At 39.5% G+C, this 23,228-nt stretch overlaps 1 protein-coding gene across 2 annotated transcripts in view; it reads right to left on the bottom strand.

Moving 5' to 3' along the window:
• The window catches only part of COG2 (component of oligomeric golgi complex 2), a 56,848-nt gene that overhangs the window by 6,636 nt on the left and 26,984 nt on the right, over positions 1-23,228 (bottom strand). The window contains exons 6-13 of one of the 2 annotated variants that reach the window (XM_021677314.2): positions 19,174-19,282; positions 18,421-18,600; positions 16,295-16,419; positions 12,472-12,598; positions 8,549-8,688; positions 3,972-4,033; positions 2,375-2,526; positions 470-667 (exon numbers count right to left, since the gene is read on the bottom strand). In XM_021677314.2, the coding sequence (XP_021532989.2) occupies positions 470-667; positions 2,375-2,526; positions 3,972-4,033; positions 8,549-8,688; positions 12,472-12,598; positions 16,295-16,419; positions 18,421-18,600; positions 19,174-19,282 (1,093 nt within the window). The remainder of the gene's footprint in view (positions 1-469; positions 668-2,374; positions 2,527-3,971; positions 4,034-8,548; positions 8,689-12,471; positions 12,599-16,294; positions 16,420-18,420; positions 18,601-19,173; positions 19,283-23,228) is intronic. The other variant, XM_021677315.2, reaches the window with a different exon arrangement.

The following is a 23,228-nucleotide window of genomic DNA, read 5'->3' as shown; positions in this document are numbered from 1 at the left end:
AAGTTTTAATATTTTAGCACTTTCAAAGTATAGCTGACGATTAAACATCAACAGAAAATATCAGATAAATGAACGTAAAATAACTAAAATCCAGCCCACTGAAGATTGCTTGAGCAGAATAAAAGGTGAGCTAATAGAAAAAAAAAAAACGAAAAGGGAGGGGGAGCATGGCTGCTCAAGCTTGTCACATCACTACTGAAAAGGAAGCAGGTGGAGGTGAATACAGTAACAGAATGCACACCACACAAGGAGGAGACATGCAAACTCTCAGAAACCCCATATAGACATGATCTGTCGGGGACAGCTGGAAACACACCTAGAAAGGGACGTGAGTGGTTCTCTCTTGGGGTACCTATGGGCCCCACAATTTAAGCCCTGTAAGACCCAATGGTGTTTGCCTTTTACACATACTACCTTCTGTGAAAACATTAAACCAAGCACCCGGAATTCTTCTGGGACACAGGCTTACCTGCTCCTGAAGCTTGTCCAGGTCTGCAACCACATACACGAGCTGAGTGCGGGAAATGGAAACCACAGGCTTTGTTTCTGACGGACCACTTCCTTGGTCTTCAGTGTTTCCTGGGGTAATGGAAAGTTCTTTGCTACCAGTTACCAAAGGTTTTTTGATCTCTTTGAGACTTTCATTAGAAATGGGCTTGAGTGAAAGCTGAAAAACAATTTCACTGATTAACTACCTTTACACTAGCAAGATACATGAGCATTTGTATATTATGTGTGTGCGTCAACAACGCATCATTAAATGCTAGCTGTTGACATGCCATTTAGTAAGAAGTTACTAATAAAAGTACATCATATTGTATCTCTGCAGGAGGGAGTGAAGCACTAATAGAGAAACAAGGACAAACTATGGCCCTGTGTATACTTACCTTCCAGAACTTGTTTAATGTCTGGTGATTAAAAAAAAAAAAACATGTAAAAATAAAGTGCCCAAACCACAATAAAATTAACTTTGGGGACATCACAGGTTTAAAAAAAATAAATTATATTAGGGTAAATAACATACCATAATAAATTTGTAATTATAATTAATAAGGGTATAATATCAAAATCCAAACCTTCAAACACAAAACACAAAATATTCTTTGCATAACATTGTTTATAAGGGAAAAATCAAAGAGAAGTATGCTAGCATCAAGAAAAGAATGGGATAGAATTGGGATAATGTACATTCAAGGCAAAGCAATCAATTAGATAAACAGAAAATTCCTGGCTAGCAAGAAGGTGTGCTTAGCCTAAGTGAATAATCGTACTAATCCCAATCTGTCAGGGGAATCATACAGTGGTCTTCAGGAACAGCTGATGGCCCAGGGTGGTCTACTAAGACCCTTCTGAGCAGAGGGGAGGCAAAAGGGAAAGATAAACTAGATTTCACTGGACTCCCATTAACTGACAGGCACTTTAGTACAAATCAGTCCTCACAACAGCCACGTACAGAAGCTGTTTTCCCATTCTCCAGATGATGACTCAGCTTAATTTCTGCAAGTCCACAGAATTAAAAAGCTGAAGAGCCAATGTTTGACATTGACTCCAAAGCTGATGCTCTTTCCATTAAAATACACTGCAAGAGGAGTACTGGGTTCCTTTCCTACTCCAAATAACAAAGCTTTTATTCAAAGTGTGTTGTTTTCTCCATGTTATCTTTTTTATTTTTTAGAACGCATCTCCTCTGCATACTCCTCATACTGAGATGACTGGTTTACCTGATTGTCACTCACGCTGTCCCCAGAGGCAGTGCAGCACTGCACTCCAAGACCCTAGCAAGGACTTGCGGGCTGGTGCTCAGCACTGAGCTGCACCAACGATCTTGTGGATCAAGAATTTCTGGCTTTTTGTAGAGTATTAATAAGTCATCAGGGGCATGTGGATATTTAATACATTTAATTATTTGAAAAGGGAAAAGGATGTTCAAAAAAGAAAAGATTACTTAATTTTAATACCTTTTTATCTTGATGACAATATCATTTTGTAAACTTCCATATATTAAGTATTAAAATGCATATATTTTTATTTCTAAGCATCATAATCATCTTAAAATAACATCTTTTTTTAAAATTTAGAGGCAGTTCAAAGATTCTGGTTTTGAGAAGGAAAAAAATGGACTTATCAGAGTGGTGCTTTTCAACAAAACAAGTCTGTGATAATAGACAACCCTAAATGCAACACTTACAGGAGTGAACATGAAACACAGAAGCAGAGCTGGAGACAATCTTGGGAAGTCAGACTATTGTCGTCCTCTAAATTAACCTCTCAGGACAACATGGCAGTAAAAAAAATCTTACTCAAGGAGTTAGCCTAACATATCTTTAATTTTTATCAGTATTGATTATGGATGAGCTCCACAGCCAGCCCTTACCTCATTGACGAACACAGAGTATCGTGCCAGAATCTGCAGAGTGAGTCTCCACAGGCGATGCACCAGCAATGGCAAGAACATCTCATCCGACCAACACCTCCTAAGGCTGCTCCATGTTCTGTGAGAAGCCAAAAGGCAATATGGACTTTCAGCTACAGAAAAAACAACAAGAACATATATTTAAAGAATTTCAGGCAATTTTAGGCTATAATCTAATGTGAGATTTTTGATGTATGATTCAAAGGTAAAGAAAGTGGCCTTCTGAAGAAAACCATGTGGTCAACAAAGCTGGTGGAGGCACAGGGATGAGGATTGGCCACGATCCACGTTCCCTACCACATCCTTCATGCCACGCATAATTTTATATGACACTATCTCCCAGGTGTTTGGATAAATATCAAATATATATATATATATATAGCATTCAGAAGTAATGTTTAATAGGCACTTTATACCAAATCAACAAGCATGGGCTGGAGTCACAATCATGTGCAAAGGTTTAAACTTCAGTTTCAAATTTGTCCTGTTTCGTGTCACAAGAGTCTTCCTCTATCTCAACATTCTTCTTATTTCTATAGAAGTAGTTAACTATATATGACCATTTTTGGCAAAGACAGATGAAAACTAACTCTGAGGCTAAACTTGATTCAAAATGACAGCAGATATAGGTGCATAAAAGAGTAGAAATTTAAGTCGAGGAACCTAGATATAAGCACACAGTATTTCAATGGTCACTAGGAACGAAATACATAATACAGAAATTAATGAGGCTGTCGGGGTATGCTAACATGTACTGGTAAGTCCACAAACCTACAACTGTTATCTGCCCAGCATCCCACAATAGGTGGCCTGGGCCTCCTATGCTCCAGCTGTGAGTCTAGAATGACTCACAGACTAGAATGTGAGAGGCAGGAGCACCCTGACCCTCTACCATGCAGACCAGTCCTCAGCCTGGGAAGAAGGCAGATCACAGCCAATTTGCTAAAAAAAAAAAACAGCTGATCACATAAGCACACCAAGGGGCCATATCCCCTGGACATGTTATATTCAGGAATGAAAATGAGGTCTCTTTCCTATATTCTTACTCCTTTTTCATCTCTATAAAGCAAGAAACTCTATACACCAAAACTATTTGGTTTCTTTTTACCTTATTAAAAAAAGAAGTCAGGCTGGGCATGGTGGCTTATGCCTGTACTCCCAGCACTTTGGGAAGCTAAGGTGGGTGAATCACTTGAGGTCAGGAGTTTGTGACCAGCCTGGCCAACATAGTGAAACCTTGTCTCTACTAAAAATACAAAAATTAGCCAGGTGTGGTGGTGTGCGCCTGTAATCCCAGCTACTTGGGAGGCTGAGGCAGGATAATTGTTTGAACATAGGAGGCAAAGGCTGCAGTAGGCCAAGATCATGCCATTGCACTCCAGCCTGGGCAACAGAGCGAAACTCCATCTCAAAAAAAAAAAAGGAGAATTTTAAGGTCCAATTTACTGTAAGACAGAAAATGGTAAAAGTATGCTCAGAGTATTACAATCTAGCCAACTTGCAGAGCTGAATTAACTCATTTAGGATACCATGCCATTTATCACTTTAAAAGAGTTACCTGGGGCATCTTCCAGGACATCTGTAAGTGCTGCTTCTAAGGATCCTGCTATTTCTCTAAATCTGAGATTAAAAACAAGAACACACATTAATGTTTATGACTCTGACAGATGCTTTTCCCTACCCATTCTCCATTTTTCCTAAGTAACACAAATTCCTCTCTTGCTCGCTGTTAAGTCCAGCCACGGAATGCCTATTCTCCCAGCCTTTTTTTTTTAAACTGAACAAGAAATCGTGACTAAGCCACTGTTACATAAGGGTTCTCTGTTATTTGCAGCTGGTCTGAATCATAATTCACCCCATGTTTCTCAAATTAAACAAACTGCCAGTGAAGTCTCCAATAAGAAGTTGTTACTGGTGAGTAGCACCTGGTTATGATCCTCTAATCACCTCAAGGCCATAAAACTTTGGTTACTCCAACTCATCTATCCTAACACCATCACAGCAATGTAAATGGCCCCAAGCTAAGAAAGCTGCATTCTGTACCTGTGTTGGCAACCTGAGAAAAGTCTCGGGAAGTAGCAGTTAAAACTAGAACTGCTGCTTGGTGCTCTTCTAATCTGCGGACCCTCTCACGTCTGTGGTACTTGCCCTTCAGGTGCTACTGCTCAGTGTCTGTACCAGTGCTTCCTACATAGGCGTTCTTTTTTCCCTGATGACAGCCGGCTCACCTGGCACCTCAGCTCATCCTGACACAGACCTCTGTTCTAACAATGGGTATGGACGTATTTCTATGACTTTGTGAAAGGCAAATGTGTTACATAGTTTTTTTTTAAGCTAACTGCTTCTGCAGGCACTTTTTTTTTAACTATATAACTCTTCCAATTTCATACCTCTCTGTACTAGCATACTCTTTTGTCACCTGCTAATTGCCTTGCTAATAATAAATTCTGATGCATGCTCAGTATCAATTTATCCAACTGATATTAAATTATTTTTTATAGTACACAATGTACTTTTAAAAAGCGGTTCAGAGACTGAGCTAACGGCAATCATCTGAAGAGTAAAAAGAACAGCTTGAGACAAAAGCAGCAGCCCTACCCAACACAGCTGAGCCATGAAGACACTAAGGCTATCCTGGACCATTACAGCTGGCTGGTTTCCAGTAGGTGTCCCATCTGCCCCATGGAAGGAAAGTAACTCTCTAATTGTCCAGTGACACTTACAAAAGGCTAGTCTTTTCAAGCAGCAGTTGAGAGACACAGAAGGAATAAGTGACAGATGGAAAAGGGGGATAAGAGAGCACTGGGAACTAGCCCAGGAACAGCAGTCAGAGGAAGCAGTGACACTGAGCACAGAACACGGGAGAAGGGGCTGCTCTGCACCTGGGAGAGCAAACCAGCACCCAGAGCGGAACCTCAGACTCCCAGTACCCTTTTTTCAAAATCTAAACAACAAATAGGAAGTTAGCCCTGATACAGAAAAGGCCTGATAGCTAGCACAGCACCATTTCTATCAGGAAAAAACTGGAAGCAACCTAAACGGCCAAAAGAAAGCATATGGTTATGGAATCTGTGGAATATTCAACGGACTAATATGCAGTATTATTGTAGAAAGCTTGATGCTTTAAAGCGATAAGGAAAAATAGGTATAATTTAGCATTAGGCAAAGACATGGAACACAAAGTTATATGCAGATTTACAATAACTCTAAAAAGCATACAAATGAAAAAGGACCCAAAAAATGCAGCAGAGCCTGCACTTTACATAGAAGTCCTGCCTATTTGTGAACGGGTGCAACAATGCGTGATTACAACCGCCTGAGTCACTTGGCCTAGGTGTGCTCCCAGCCACGGGACCAGCCCCTCACACAGCTCTGCTGTGCCGTAACTTCTGGGAATGAAGCAACAGATCCTATTTCTTCTTGGAAAATGGCCAAAAGTGAGACGGAATACTCTGCTGACATCTGAAAAGCCATGCTGTGGTTTTCATGTGCACATGAATGTCATTCTACTCTTAACAGTATCCATGTAAGAAAAGCAACCCCAAATATAAACATTTCTAAATTCTTAAATATGGGCCTGGGGAAGGTCTCTAGACATATTCCTCCACGAACATCACAGGTCGACAACAATACTTAAATAAAAATAACAATGGTGATAATAATAGTGATACCTATTATATTTTTCTCTGAAGTATTGGAAAAAGTATAAGTGCACCCTCTCTTGTGGATACACATATCTGAGAACAGGGACAAGAAAGGAAAGGGCTACCTGCACCTTAATACTACTATGTAGATTCCACATCTTAAGACTGATTGTGTTCAGCATATATTATGTAATACCCACAGTATATACATGTGAACATGTGAATGTACTAGAAAGATTTCTATTTTAAAAAGAACAGCAAACTAAAACTTAGCCTTTGGCATTTAAAGGGCTAACACCTGTAGTTTCCAGGTAGCTTTTGATTCATTATAATTTGAGGCTGTTTGGTCACATCTGCATTTAATTTCTTCCTATGAGAAACGAAGTCCTCATCTACCTTCCAATATGCCCGTAGGAGCAAATGAAATGTAGACACAGTGGAGGTCACAGGAACAGTGAGAGGATACAAAATGATTTCACAAGAATGGTGGTGATGGCGGCCTTTTTTCCTGAAGATGATTGGAATGTGGGCATATAGTCAGATCCAGGAGCAGAAAACTGTTACTAAGAGTAAAGTATTAATATTTCTTCTTAGAAAAATGTCCAACTATCACCACCCGACTGTCTTTAGGTTTACTTCAAATGACCTTGAAATGAATCTGATGACAATGCAACTCTGACCCTAACCATGTTTGCGAAACTTTTTGTCATCCTTCAGAGCAAACAACCCAACACCTGATAAAAATCAACAGGAAAGTTCTACAAAGTCTTAATGAAATTTAGTTTTTAGATGGAAAAACAAATCTACTAAAAACAAGTTCTACACTTCATAACTCAAATATATATTTTTTTAATTTCATGAATTTTAAATAAAAGAGTTTAAAAGAAAGGCTAAGCAACTCCTTCGAAGGCTTAAGGCTGAAATCTGGTGAAGGTAAAAAAGACTTTCAGGGAACTGACTGAGTTTCAATATAGTTTAAGGCTCAATTACCAGCTTTGAGAGAAACTGGAACGAAGGAAGATGCAGCTGAAGCCAAGCTGTGCCATCACCAACGGGCCCAGTCTGGCAGAGCCAAGAGCATGGGTTGAAACAGCCCAGAAGGGCTCCAGGAGGTGCAGTGGTGGGATAGGAGAGTGAGGTGATGGTGCCTGGGTCCCAGGGTCTGAGGAAAAGGATCAGGAAACAGCTTGGAGGCAGAAAGCAGAGGAGTATGTTTGTGAGGTGACGACATTAGATAATTCAAGCAACCTAACTCCAAACCCGGACTACAGAAAGAGATGGGGAAATGTAAACATTATTTCTCCATTGCAGTATCATTTTGTAAAATGATGCTTTCCTATTTTGAATCCTGCTCACAAATCAAAAACGCTTCTTGCTCTGGCTTAATCTTGATTATCATATAACAACTATTTCCAGTGCATCCCATTAATATCTTAGATGAACAAATCCATGATTTCCTGCTGAGAGACAATCTACATGAAGATGCAACCTTGGAAAAGTTAGCATAAAACACAGTGAAAGGGCACCTTACTACTTCATTCTGAAAACTGTGATTTCATTATGAAAAGATGATTACATATATTCTCAATCATCTCAAGCAATTATCATCAAGGTACCTAATTCCTGATTTCTCTCTCTGTAATTATTCCTCAGAACTCTAGGGGAAAGGACTGCATCATAATCAATGAAAGCATTCAGCAATTTAAACAAAAGAGCCTATGATTCTTCAAAGAGCATTTCAAGTAAAATGTGCTATTTAATGCCATTCTATGGAAGAGTATACCATGACCTCATTCAAGAGAATCTGCAAAAATGGCTATTATCATCTGTTTTTCCAATGCAGTATATGTTAAGGTTTTATCCTAAATTTCTCCAAGTATTTTATAGAATGGCTTACTGACATAGGTGATATCTCATGAAACCTGGAAGGAAAACGTCACCATTTTCCAGAATAGAGAGCACAAAATGTCACAAAGATTATAAGGAAGGCCGAAATAATGACTAGGCTTCTTATAAACTAATAGATAGAACCAGCTGCAAAGAACACTTAAAGCTCTGCTTCTCCCCATTCCCTCTAGGGGAAAAAATATCTCAGATGAACAAAAACAGATGTGGGATACGTTCATTATTTGAGGCAGATAATGAAACAGGGAAAATGGGAAAAAAGAGCTGCTATATAACGCCTACTTTCTCTTTTCACAATGAATGAGGACGCAGTGGGTGGGAATGAGGCTGGGCTTGGAGTCAGCTCATTCCAACTCTGGTGTTCTAAGCTTTCCAATTACCAAAAAATAAAACTTATCTTTTTGTCATGCAAGCCAGACTTTGGCAACCATAATACTTCTTATATATCTTTCTCCACTTTCAATTTTGTCTCCCAAAGCCTACTATGATGATCAGAGAAAAGGAGCCACTAACTGGGGCAACATCCTTAAATGGCATTCAAATTCTGTTTTAGAAGGGTGGAGGGGGGCCAGAATAAATAACCAACCTTATTTGAAAATAAACAGGCAAGTTCCACTTATTATTGAAGCTATGATAGGCAGGATGTGCTCTTAATCTTTTTACACTGGCCTGTGATCCACATTGCCGTTCAAATCTTCTGACAAAATCCATACTTACGGTATATTTCTAAAATAAAAACAAATGGGGAATTTTCATTATCAGCAAAGTAACTAGAACAGGGAGCATGTACTGAAAACTGTATTCAAGATAAACAAGGTCAACACATAAGAATCAGTTTCTAGAGTTAACAGGGACCTTACGAGATCTTCCTTCCAATGTTCCCATTTAAAGATGCATAAATGCCCAAAGTGGTTCTGTGATATGTCTTCCGCGGCAAACCCCATCTGAGACTCAGGTACTTTATGTCCAGTGCTCTTTAAATAGTAGTGCTCATGTTCTAGGGCCCCCTACCCCAGTTCACTGGAATTAGGATAGCAGATTAAATGACATAATTCATCACTGCCTCACAAAGGAGAAACAAGAGAAGGAGAACATTTTGAAGAAAGGGAGAGAAGAGAAAGAATCAAACCATGTGAGTATTCACATCATTTTTATAAGTAAGATAGTATAAAAACTGACAGGGAGCTGTACCAACACCGTTAAGAGTGGCAGCTAACCCTTAGCATCTACCATCAATACACCGTGCTTAAAGCTACTCTACAAGGTAACTACTATCATCATCATCATCCCCCATTTTATAAATGATGCTGCTTCTTCTGTTGAGGCTCACGGAGAACCTGCTCAAAAGAAGCTAGGAGGTAGAGTAAACAGAATGCTGGTCAGTCAGTTGAGCAAAACTGGCTGCATGTTGCTTTCGTGGGTACTTCATTCCCCAAGTCCCTGGGCTCTAAGGAGAATACTGTTGAATTTTTTATGTTCTTCTCAATTAAAAGGGATTCAATCTGGGATCACGAAACCATTAATCTAAATATGCTAAAGTCCACATTTAGGATTTTGTAGTAGTAAAAACTACAGGCTTGAAACTTCTTTCAAATGGTTTTGGGCAAACTTATGCTATCCCAGAGGGTGGTCTAGGTGTGTGGAGTTGAGACAAAAATAGGGATTATTCTTCCCCTTTTGGGACAAAACTATACCTCTGCATGTAATGGATGCTAAAAAAAAATACAAAGATATTTTTCTCTTCACAAGAAACATGTTATATTAAGGTTTAAAGCTGAAAGTATTTCTGGAAATAAATGGATACATATCTGCTGGAAACTATACTCACAAACGTTAAGTATTAGCCTAAAATTCCAAAGTCAAGTTCTATCAGAAATGTTCATTTCTGAGCTAAAACATTTCCTGAGTTAAACATGGTCAATATGCATCTCTAAGGCACATAGCAAATTACAGAGCATCTTTACATTTGCTAGTGCTGAAAGCTTACAATTGCTAGTGCTTAAAGCCATTGTTTCACTCTCCTTATGCTATCTTATTTTAAAAGCCCTACCTTTTAAAAACACAAATGTTGTTGCTATAAAATTTATTGAAAACAGCACAATCCTGTTACTCAATGCACTGTAACATGGCACAATCAGCCAAGAGAACAGGTAAGCTGCATTTCTGAGATGGTAAACTTCCCAATGTGCTGTCTTACCTGTGTGAAACTTGCTGGGCCCCAGGCTCTTTATGTTCATCTTGTGCCTCTCTACACTTAAAAAATTAATAAACAAATTCACCAGGGAAACTAGACAAGAAACAAATATAACTTCTAGAAATAAAACACATGATAACTAACTGGAAACTCAATGTGCAGGTGAAAAAGAGTTTAGACACAACCAAGGAAGGAATTAGTGACCTAGAAGACAGACTGTGAAATTACTGAGAATGCAGCAAATACAGAGTATAGGGTGAGTCAGTCTAAACAAGAGATCTAGATGGAGATGACAGAGGAATGAAAGAAAAGCACAGCTGAAGAAATAATGAATAAAAATGTTCCAGAATAGATGAAAGACACCAATTCTCAGATTCAGAAAACCCACAAATCCTAAGAATAATAAAAAAAGTCCTACTGTACATATCACAACAGAACTTAGCACACCCAAGTCACAGAGAAGATCTTAAAAGCAGCCAGAGAAAAAAGGCATTAACTACAAAGGATTTACAATTAAATTAACAGCTAATTTAAAAATACAACTCAAAAGACAATATTCAAAGTGCTGAGAATTCTATTAATATGAAATAGAAAGCAAATTGATCTTTCAAACAGAAGTAATACAGTTATTTTCAGACAAACACAAACTGAGAAATTATAAAAAACAATTATTATCAACAGAGCCTTACTGAAGTCTTCTAACATGAATTTCAGGAAGAAGAAAAATGTTCCAAGAAGGATAAGCTGACATTCAAAAAGGAACAGTAAGCAATAAACATGCAGGGTAATTCTGAGAGGATAGTGACTATATAAAACAATGAAAATGCCCAGTTTTTAAGACAAAAAAAAATAGAAGTACGAGCCAGGAAACAAAAACATACACTATGAGAAGGGGTGGTTGGCGTTAATGTGCTCTAAGTTCCTCGTGTTAACAAGAAGGCTCAAGAACATCAATCAACTTCAGATTCCATTAAGTAACCACTAAGGTTACTCAATATATACAGAAATAAAGGACACAACTTCCAAATTAGTAGAGGCGACAAAATGCAATCAAGATGGAAAACAAATGCCCAGAAGTCTAAAATACAAAGAAGGTGAAAAAAGGAGGAAGAAAAGATGGGAGGAAGGAAATAAGGGAAGAAAACAGGGGCAAATAGAAAGTCCAAAATAAAAGCCAAATGCATTGACAATAGAATCTTTGTTAATTTAGTAATGTACCTAATTAAACGACAAAGATTATCTCACTGCATAAGAAACCAAAACCCAGGGAAAGAGAAGGAAGAAAAGTACCAAGAGGCTGAGCAACTCAGTTAAACAGGACAGTTGGGATGGGAATTCAGGCCATCTGTCTCCATTCTAACCCACAACACTACAAACTGCCTTTAAAGTGATACAATGGAAAACAAACTTAGACATTTACTTTTGAAATTCTAATCATGAAATCTTTTAAATAAGGATTTCTTTTTTAAGGAAAAAAAAAGAGGAAAATAGGGCTGGACATGGTGGCTCACCTGAAATCCTAGCACTTTGGGAGGCCGACGGGGACGCACTGCATGAGGCCAGGAGTTCAACACTAGCCTGGGCAACACAGTGAGACCCGTCTTCACAGAAAAAAAAAAAAAGAAAAGAAAAGATAATTGACCAGGCATGGTGGTGTGCACCTGACATCCCAGCTACTTAAGAAGGAGCCTGAGGCAGAGGACTGCTTGAGTCGAGGAGTTGAAGATTGCAATGAGTTATAACTTGAAGATTGCAGTGAGTTATAACTGTGTCACTGCACTTCACCCTGAGTGACAGAGTAAGACCCTGTTTCAAAAATAGTAACAGTAATAATAAAATTAAAATAAATTTAAAAAGGAAATAAATATTAGGGCTTTCTTTTTAAATTATAAAGGACACTTAAATAGCATTTTTTATAATCCATCCAATTCCTTTGTACTTGCTGCTTGAAAAAAATCCAATGAATACTTTTTGTTTTCATTCAAAATTATACAGCAGAGATGTACAAGCGAAAACACTGGTTTTTAATGGTCCTCAGGATGTTTTTAAGAAAGTTAGAAAATAATGTACATTTCTACTCACACTTGTATCTAGACTTAATTATACTTTATAAAATGAAAATGTTCTTATTCCTAAAAGTATCATAGGTCATATCTTAGATAAAACAATGTGTGTGTTTTAAGGTAAATGTTCACTTAGCAACTCAAATTTTTATTTTTAATAAACCACAGAACCAAGACTAAGTAGAAGACAACATGGTATTTCTAAAGTCTCCGGTTAACATCTTCAAGAATAAAGACGATGGGGGGAGATACCTCATGAAATGTGTCGGGATTCCCAGGATTAAAAAGTGAGGGCAACTTTTCTTCTAATCCTCGTATGATTTGTGGCCAGACAGAATTCACTAAAAAGTCATATCCAGGAACAGTATTGCCTTTCTCACTGTAAAATAAGAGCACATTTCAATAAAATATACCATAACCTATTTACAAAGAGCAAATTTCCACTGTGTTGCTTCTGCCAAAAGATCCACAGTCTAAAACCTATTTCAACTTTATTAAAAACTGTATTTGTAATTTAGTTTGTTTCTAGATTCGGGTTTCTATTTCACTCCTTAACGTCAGTCTCACCTCAAACCTATCAAATCTCTTGGATCCTGACTCGTCCACCTAGTGTCAAGGCTGGGCGGGCAAACCACATAAAATCACCTTGGTACACTTTTCCCTCGAAAATAGGCCACCACCTTTATACTCCTATTTTGGAAAACAAAGTACAGTAGTCTAATACCACAGGAAAAATAACCTTCACGTTACTGAACACCACTAAACCACACAGCATTTTAAATTATGGTAATTTATAAATTACTAACAGCTTTGTACTTACTAAGCTATCTCTATGATTGCTTTCGGTTCTAAAATTCTATGACTATCAAATGTAAAATTTTATCACAAATCTTGACAAAAAAATTATTATTTTTTAATCTGATAACGGAACAATGTTCTTTTGTGTGTGCCTGTCTTATTTTATCTTTTTTTTAGCACCAGATTTTAAATTCCAAATTCCCAAACATAGATGACAGGCAGCACTGAGAGAAAAGTATGCACTCTGGAGACAGTGTACCTGATTCAAATATTGAAGCATGGGCAAATTATTTAACTTCTCTGTGCTTTGCCTTCTTCATCTTTAAAATGGTGATGATAATAGTACCAACTTCACAAAGTCATTATAAGAATTAAAATTTGTAGGCTGGGCGCAGTGACTTACACCTATAATCCCAGCACTTTGGGAGGCTGAAACGGGTGGATCACGAGGTCAAGAGATCGAGACCATCCTGGTCAACATGGTGAAACCCCGTCTCTACTAAAAATACAAAAATTAGCTGGGCATGGTGGTGCACGCCTGTAGTCCCAGCTACTCGGGAGGCTGAGGCAGGAGAATTGCTTGAACCCAGGAGACAGAGGTTGCGGTGAGCTGAGATTGCGCCATTGCACTCCAGCCTGGGTAACAAGAGCGAAACTCCATCTCAAAAAAAAAAAAAGAAGAATTAATAGTTGTAAAGTACTTAGGATAGCGCCTAACGTACAGTAAAAGCCCTATGTTAGAAATGGTTAAATAAATAAGCTAATAAGTAAGGGAGATTCCTTAAGTCTCTCACAAACTTAAAGACCTGTAATCATCTCTTCTAGGCAAAAACCATTTCACTATCTGCCCACTTTGTTTCGTATTGTGTATTATGCTCTACTCTAAGGTAATTTTTAAAAATGGTAAACAATTTAATAACTGTTCTTATTTTAGCAAAACTGGGAGTTTTGTAACTAAGTTGTCATATCAAGGTGAGACTTAACATTCCAGTAAGTTATCAAAATAATTTTTTTTAAAGTTTTCATAATTTTCCTGCTTAACAAAAATTATCAAGACAGGTAAGTTATCAAGGAAGCTTTGCTTCACTGTCCAGGAAGAGCTAGCAAATAAAGTTATGATAGTTTCACCTAAGTATTGATAAGAAATTACTGGTGAGGATGGAGGAGGATGAGGGAGGGGAAAGAAGATGCCTGCTTCCCATATATCCAGTTCCACACATCAGATTATACACTTTCAAATAATAGTAAGAGCTGGCTCTGTTAAGGTATCTAGAGAAAGAAAGCACAAAATTGAGGACTTTAAACTACATATATACATAATATAACCACTATTAAATGACAACATTTCCTCATTCCCAAAGTTAATGTCTAATTAAAGCTCCCAAAGAGAAATGTAAAACCTGCAAGATTAACAGTTGACACAGATGACTGATTAGAAAAGCTCATCTGTATACTCTGGAGAATAAATACAAATGTTGCTGGTGTTGCTGATTATAAAGTTCATGAAGGGTGATACACGATAAAAGAAAAGAGTGTCCAGGGAAGCACCAAGCATCTGGAAATCTGAAGCCAGGAGCTGAGCAAGGGAAAGAAAGGGATACGAAAAACCTACCACAACACAGTGATGGGCTAGCAGCAGATGATGATGATCTTGCAAAGTACAGTTCAGATTTTTCAAATCTCTGAGCCTTCTACACGAATTCTCCCACACTGAAAACTACGGAAAAGATCCCCTAAAGCTTTGAAGCTGGACCCAGACTAGTCCTGTCAAATCTAATGGCTGGTTGTTTCATATCTATAGCTTCTTTCACTTTATATCATGATTTCTACTACATTCTTATCCCCGAATCCAACTAAATCCTTATAATTATAAACAAAAGTAGCAAAACTAGGCTTCATCCTAAGTGGTGCAGAAGAAATAGAGAGGATACTGCAAAGGCCAAGCAGCATATTAATCACCCCGTATTTCTGGAAAGAACAAAAACTCAAGGCCAAATATATTGCTTGCTCCATAAAAACAGAGACATTATTTGCCTTTCAATCATTAAAAACGGTTAACTCTTTCATTCTGCAAACACTAACTGGGCAGTTGCTAGCTCTAAACCACGTGTCAAGAAGCAGGGGAAGGTGTGAGCAGTGCAAGATTGATCACAATGCAAGATGGCAATCAGCACTCAGCAGAAGCAAGAGCGACACGTCTACAATCCAGAGGACATGATGAATGCTGAGCATTAGGATCAATAATGGTTTTTGTTTGTTTGTTTGTTTGTTTTAAGATGGGGTTTTATCGTGTTGCCCAGGCTGGTCTTGAACTCCTGGTCTTAAGCAATTCACCCGAATTGGCCTCCCAAAGTGCTGGGATCACAGGTGTGAGTCAAAACGCCCGACCAAAAATGGCCTCTTGAAGGAAGTGGTATCTGAGCTGGAGTTTCATGTGGAGAGGCAGTTTGACAGGAAGACAAAGGACACAGGAAGAACAGCAAGCAGAGGAAAAACACAGAAGCACGTGAGTACAGGGGAGCTGGGGTCAGGCAGCCAGCACTGTGTGGCTGGAGCATCCAGGGCTATGGAGGGAATGTTCCATGGCAGAGAGAGTTCTACAGTGGACAGCTGCCAGACCAGCTCAGAAAGGGCCTCATGCCCTGCTTAGAAAAGCCTGGATCTTCCTCCATGCACACTGAGAAGCCACTGAAGATTTATGAAGAAATCTATGAATCTCAGATTTCTGGGTAAATGTGACTGTCAGAAGACTAGAGAGGGAGAGACTGGAAGCAAGGAGACAGGGTGGGAGATTCTATGATTCTGGACAGCAGATGACAAGGCCTGGACTGGGGCAATAGCAATGGGAAAAGTAATGGGATATTTATGAAAGAGAATCGGGAAGTCATAGAAACCGAACAAAAGGAGGAAAATGAAGATGACTTCACAATTAGTATAAAACTTGTTGAAGTAAATTGAATTGATATTTATAGACAGACTATGACATATTAGAATCACAGAAGGAAAGCCATTGTGACTTCAAACTAAATTTAGGAAAAAGTGCAGAGAAGAGGAAAGGATAGGCTTTGGATTTGGAGATGCAGTCTTTAGTCTCGGCTTCACCTCTGTTTCCACATCTGTGAAATGAGACTAATGGAACCTGTCTCACAGTATCGAAGGTAGAGACAATGAAATCACGATTCATAATGGATTCAGTTCATACAAGTTGTCCACCTGCAATTAATAGGTGTGGTCACTAAAAGGAAGGTGAAGGTCCACGCGGGGCCGTTTAAATTACCTGGAGATGGCTCCTCCTGTAACTTCTCGAAGAAGGCGGCAATGGTGAGGCACAAACTCCAGAAGTTTATTATACATGACCTGAAGGCCATTGGGATGAGATTCAACAAACTGCTCTATAATCACCTATTAAAAGGAATATCATTTTTTCAAAAAGCATTTAAAAGGGAAGTGCAAACTATATGTTTCAGAAAAAACAATAAACCTTTCAAATGTGCTTCCTCACGCTCACCCTCCTCCCTGTGACACATTTTCTAAACAGTAAATAACAGGTCACATTCAAAACTAGTTCGTCAGATTAGGCTGCATAGTTATGACTGTGGGGGAGACATGGGCTGATAAACCATGCACACTGATCTGCTTCCCTGTGGGTCTGAAAGCAAAATAACACCTTTTAAAAAAAGATTTAAAGCAGAGCACACAATTCTCCACTACAACTCCTCACTGTCTTCATCCTAGCCTTTTCTTCTACCATCATTCAGATTAGGGAAAAGTATGAGGCAGAGAAAGATAGAAGGAAATACATTAGTTTACTATTTTACTTTTTGTGATAAAATTGAGAGTCAAGAATAATATGACAAGATGAGTTTAAATAAAATACAATGTGGCTACTTAATTTAACATGCCACTGAAACTTCAAATATTTCTTTATCACACTAGATTCAGTTCACTGAAAAAGGAATACATTAGTGACTAAAATATTTTCACTGGTTGGGTGCGGTGGCTCATGCCTGTAATCCCAGCACTTTGGGAGACCAAGGTGGGCAGATCACTTGAGTTGAAGAGTTCAAGATCAGCCTGGACAACATGGCAAAACCTTGTCTCTACGGAAAATAAAAAAAAAAAAAAAATTAGCCAGGCATGATGGTGTGTACCTATAGTTCCAGCTACCTGGTAGGCTGAGGTGGGAGAACTGCTTGAGCCCAGGAGGTTGAGGCTACCAGTGAGCCATGATCACGCCACTCCACTATAGCCTAGGCAATAAAGTGAGACTCTGTCCCCAGAACCACACACACACATACACACACACACACACACACACACGCACACACAAAAGATTTTCACTTATTGACAAAGAAATAATGTACATAATTTTTTCACCCCCATAGAGACAGCTATGGAATATAACAGGATTTAAACAGAGAGAAATGAAAGATCATTTATTTTTAGTAATCTTAACAAGGTCAAAATAATTAAAATTAGTCTCTAAATTTCATTTTTATAATTGGGATTCTCAACTTTCTGCTATAAAAAAATAAAAAACTTTCGCCCTGAAATCATGTGAGTATAATGTTTGTATTTACTAACAGTCAGAACATTCACACTGACAGAACACTGGAGGGAAGTCCCCAAACACTGAGGATGGGCTCAGTGGCTTCTGTCAGTTTGAACTCGATGACGCTGCTGTTTCTATATCTCATAAACTGTTGAGTATCAGCAAACTCAGATGGCACAATCTATACTGTGGCTGCTCAGATGCAGGATATACTTACTTTCTATATTTTAACTATATCCTAATAGGTGAAGGATACTGCATAGCCGAGTTCTAGAGATAAGGTATTACTTGGCTAATTTGCTATAAAAGCCCTTGATCTTTGAATATTCTTCCTCTCACCCTCCCACTCCAGCAGACTCCTCTGTATTTTTCAAGGTGTGGGCCAAATGTCATGTATTTCCTATAGACTTGAGGGTACCACTGTCTACCCCAGCGCTCTCTGCACCTTCCTCCTGCACTGCGGTGTTGTCACTGCTTAACTGCCTTAGTCCACCCACAAGACCAGTGGTTGGAAAACATTCTTTTAACAACTACTGAGGAACAATTGCCTCCCATAAAATTGACCTAAAAACACATGGATGCACACCTTCTCCCTAGGTGAGAATCTTGCTCTTGAAGCCTGAGCCACAGCATAGCTAGGACACCTGAGAAGGCACGCCCAATTCCTGGCGTTGTAACATTACTTCCCAACTGTAACCCACAGAGACCAAGCCTTCCTTACAGCTGATACTGTAGGAACTGAGAATCTTTCCCGAAAGATTTCTGTTCTATCTTCTTATCTTCCTCACACCCAGTAAAGAGTCAAAGACGAGCAGATGCTCATGAACGTTAGTTAAGGGAGGTTCACAGACCTCGTCTATGTATGGTTTCACTAGCACTTGGCCAACTAAGGCCTCCGCGTCCCGAGTCTTGTCAATCGTGGCATAAGTCCGTAAGCAGTGCCGTATTATATCGACGTCAGAAGTCTGAAGGCCTTCTAATAGGAGACCTTCCAGAGACTGCTGTAACATGGCTGTAATGCCAGCTATACGCTGCAAGAAAAGGTGAGTAAGTAAAAAAAGCTCTAGTTGGAACAATTTCTGAAGCTGCAAATAGATACATAACATGCCTCTCACACCAATAGATGGTGACATATATAACATCAAAATAATAACTTTTCCTGGAGAATAACAATAAATTCCCCACCCCAATGTCTTTATAAGTACATCTCTGCTTCATCAGAGAAGAATTTAGACAGAATTACAGAATGAGAAAAAGTTATCTTCCACTTAAGCTACAGAGTCAATCTTTAGGAAACATCATGGATTCAAAATCCAGTTAAGGGCTTTGGATAAATTAATTGTCCACATCATATAATACATCCAATTCCATGAAATTCAGAATTAACTTTACTCTTACAATCTGGAGAATGTGACTGAGTCTTTACACAAAATCTACATAATAATGTGTGACACTTAGGAAGCTGGGGCCCAAAAAATTAAAAATTGAAAAAAAATTCAAGGCTAGCTTCAAAATCCTGTAGATCAACAACATTTCTAGGTTAAACGAAAATTATTTAGCAAGTTCCTAAACACCAAACTGTGGAAATCCAAAACAACACTTACCGGTCTTACTGTGTCCAAAAGAGGCATGCCTTTGCTTTGAACGGCATGAAACTGTAACTGATTAAATTCTGTAGCAATTCTCTCCAAAATTTGTCCAGTCAGAAGTGGGCTAGTAGAGAAAACAATTATAGAAATTTAATCCCTAAGGTCTGTATTTCCAAGAGAACACATCACACGACTGCTTTCACATCCACTATGTTTTGACTTTTGTCAGTGTTTTACACAGCCGCCTTGTTACAAGGTGAAAGCTGAAGCGTCTTTTGTGCCATCAATCAATGCTCCTCAGGAGCCGTATGCACAGCACGTTCTGAGTGCACTGGGGAATCTGTTGAGTACAAGCTACTGATGCTGCCTGGCCTTGACCCACAGGGACCAGACAGCAGCAGGACTGGCTAGGCCTGGGTGCATGCAATTTTGTGTTTCTGCCACTGACTCTAAGCTCGCCCATTCATGACCTTCTTCTTCAGCTTTAACCTCCCTTCTTTTTCCCTCTTGCCCCTCTACCTACTTCTCTTTCCATCCCACTTCTTATAGCTGGATCCTTTCTACTTCTCTGCCTGCCTCATTCTCCTTTCTAAAATACTTCTAAGTATTTCTTTTTTTTCTTTTTTTTTTTTTTTTTTTTTTTTTTTGAGACGGAGTTTCGCTCTTGTTACCCAGGCTGGAGCGCAATGGCGCGATCTCGGCTCACCGCAATCTCCGCCTCCTGGGTTCAGGCAATTCTCCTGCCTCAGCCTCCTGAGTAGCTGGGATTACAGGCACGCGCCACCGTGCCCAGCTAATTTTTTGTATTAGTAGAGACGGGGTTTCACCATGTTGACCAGGATGGTCTCGATCTCTTGACCTCGTGATCCACCCGCCTCGGCCTCCCAAAGTGCTGGGATTACAGTACTTCTAAGTATTTCTAAAATACCAAACACTTTTGCCTCCTCAATAAATGAAACTGACCCTCTAGCAGCAATAAATATCTCAAAATACCTTATTTTAAATCTAAATAGTAATAGCTTACTTTAAAATTACATTTGCCAAACAGCAAGAGCAGTCAACCTATATGCTCTGGGTCCTAGTGAGAGGACATTCTTTATATATCTGCCACAAAATAAAATAAACGCACTCCCCCCAAATATATTATAAAGTGTCAATATCACTCAAAAGGAAGTAAAATAGCAGAGAAGTATAAAGGCATAAGTGCCTGCTGTGTATGCTGAGGCATCCTCTATCTGATGATGACACCAGTTAGTAAGGGAAAATGTCCACATCATAAAGACATATGAAATGCCACATTGAGACCATCACTGGTCTACCCAGTTCTGTATTTGTAGCATCCAAACTAGTTTAGAGGAATGGGAACTGCCCAGTGTGACCAACCAACAAGGTTAACTCTGTCTTGAATATCCTTAACTCTTTCCTGAATAATCTAGTGCGAATTAATTATTTATAAATCATCTAAATGTTTCTTGGCTTAACAAGCATGGTATATCTACTATTCAGTAATATTCCCCTAGCTCAAATTTGTAGATCTGAATTTAAGAAAAGTTCCTCAAAGATGATTCAGAGCAAGGAAGAGTGCAGTGTCTATTATACTGAATATAATGAGAAAGGAGACCTAACCACCTCCCCCTTGCATTTCAACAGGAGAAGTAAAGGCTGGCAGACTGGGCGCCACCTTAATCGTCCTCCTATAGATTACAGGCATGGTATGGAGGAATCTTTCCAGAAGGCATTGCTTTTACTTAAACAAGATCAAACCCCCACCTAAGCCACATACACCATACCTACTCCATGGACCAAGACCTTTTCACATGTGATTTCCAGAGTTGTGAGCCCAAGACCCTTTTACACAGAGCTGTGAGCCCAAGACCCTTTCACATGTAATTTCTAGAGCTGTAAGCCTTTAAAAGGGCAGGGACTTTCTTTGTGAACTCGAGTTTGGCTGTTAGGCAACTATGCTGCCTTGGTCCTGGCTGAATAAATCACCCCTTCTTTCCTAGATGTTTGTTTCTTGAGGCTGTTCCTGTTTTAATAACATAATGAATAGAATAGAATACAATCATATAATAGTATGTCTAAAATAGAAATCACTGAGGTAATCAGAAGCCCGTTCCCCACTAGTGGGTGATGTTTGGTATCTTTTCTTAGGTACCTACTAGTTCCAGACACTGTGAGTGTGATGATGTGGAGCCTTACAGACTGATGGAGAAGGCATGCAAGTCAATCAGCAGCTCCAGCCTCAACCATAGTTGTCTGGTGGATGCCCCGGAGGCCTGATGCATGCATGGAGATGGAGCGTCTAACTCTGAAAGGTCAGGGAAGACTTCCTAAAAGAGGTGGTCTTGTAATCGAGTTTTATGGAAGGGAACTCTTGTGGTATCTTGTTTGTACTTTCTCTCACAGAACTCAGTGAGACAGTTTTAAAGAAAGCAAGAGGGATCAATAGTATCCCACAAAAGAGAGAAGAATACATTTTACAAAACAAATCCATACAGTTTTATAACCTGTTTTCCCACTTAGCACAGTGTCTTGAACCTTTCCATACTTTAAGCATGTTTTGAGCTAGATCTGGATGGAATAAAAGAAATCAGGCAGGTGAAAGGGTGGTAGAAGTTAAAGGAAGGGTTTTTACTACAACAAATGGCCATACATAATAAAAGGAAGGAAGCAGAAATCAGCAATGCTGGTTTATGAGCAGTCAGGGAACCACAAAACCGCAAGTCATTCTGAATAGCTTTAGTGAAGAATACAGAGTGGCAAGGAGCAGCTTGGGCACTTAAGATTTACCCTAAAAACACTGGGAAACCATTGTTTCCCAATCAAATTGTCAAGTCTCCATATGCAAGCCTGTAGCCTGAAAGTCTGAAGTCCTGCTTGCCTCGGCTGATGTCTCCCGCCCACTGCCTGCGTTCGCCATTGTCCCGGACAAGCCCCTCACCCAACCCTGCCATCTTAACTGTTCTTATAATAATGTAAATACCTCTCACCCAACCCTGCCATTGTAACTGAACAATACGTCTCACTCAAACCTGCCATTGTAACTGAACTTGTGGTCATGTATACTCCTTGCCCCTACTCCCCACCACTGTAACTGAACTTCCTCTGCAACACCCCTGCCCCCAAAAAAGTACCCAAACCTATAAAACCAACTCCTATCCAACTGCCCTTTGCTAATGCCCTTTTTGGCCTTAGCCCACCTGCACCCAGGTGAATAAACAGCCATGTTGCTCACACAAAGCCTGTTTGGAAGGTCTCTTCATTCAAAGCGGCATTTTTCAACACAAATAGTAAGATGTGATTAGACAAATCTGAAAAATCCATTTGGCAGCTAGAGATTTAATTGTCCTAGAGAAAATGAGAGGGCAGTCAGGAAGCCATCCCTGAAATGAGACAATGGGAGAACGCAGAGCGGGAGGCAGACAACTCTCAAATCTCAGAGACAGTACAGCAGTGACTTTCCAGGGCTTGCCTAGCGAATGAAAGGAGATGAAGGAAAGAAAAGGAGAAAATTACTCCCCCAAGATGTATAGCCTGGTTACTGAAGGAAATGAAGGCACCCTTTCCTAAGACAAGGAATGAAAGAAAAGAATAAAATGTTTTTGCTGGTAGAGAGAGGCAGGGAAAGAAGATGAGAGAGCTCAGTTTTCAACATGATGAATGTGAGGTGCCTGCAGGACGTCCACTAGACTCCCCACAGTCATCAGACTGATGGGTCTGAGGACTACAGAAGTTTGCAGATAAACAGATCAGCATCCAAGAGGCCATTAAAACCATGGGGTTCAGTACCAAAAACAGTGCCCTGGAGAAAGCTGGCATGAAAGAGGGCAGTGGAGTCCATCAAAGGAACAGAGTAGGAATGGGGAAGGAGGAAAAGAAAACGGGGAGCAGGTATCACAGATGCCGAGTGAGGACACAGTAGGGAGGGGCTGTCAATGCTGTTGAGTGGAAAACAGAGCAGAGCAGTTAGTCGAATAGGGCTCCACTGGGCTCTCAGAACAGACACTGATGGGGACTCTGATGAGCGCAGATGAAAGGGAACAGAAGGGACAGAAGCACAAGAACCA

The sequence above is a fragment of the Aotus nancymaae genome, unplaced genomic scaffold (assembly GCF_030222135.1).
Source record: "Aotus nancymaae isolate 86718 unplaced genomic scaffold, 86718_ANA_hifiasm-v0.15.2.pri h1tg000032l_0, whole genome shotgun sequence".
Taxonomy (NCBI): Eukaryota; Metazoa; Chordata; class Mammalia; order Primates; family Aotidae; genus Aotus; species Aotus nancymaae.
The sequence above is the reverse complement of the archived record's forward strand: the minus strand, read 5'-3'. Positions and strand labels throughout refer to the sequence as shown.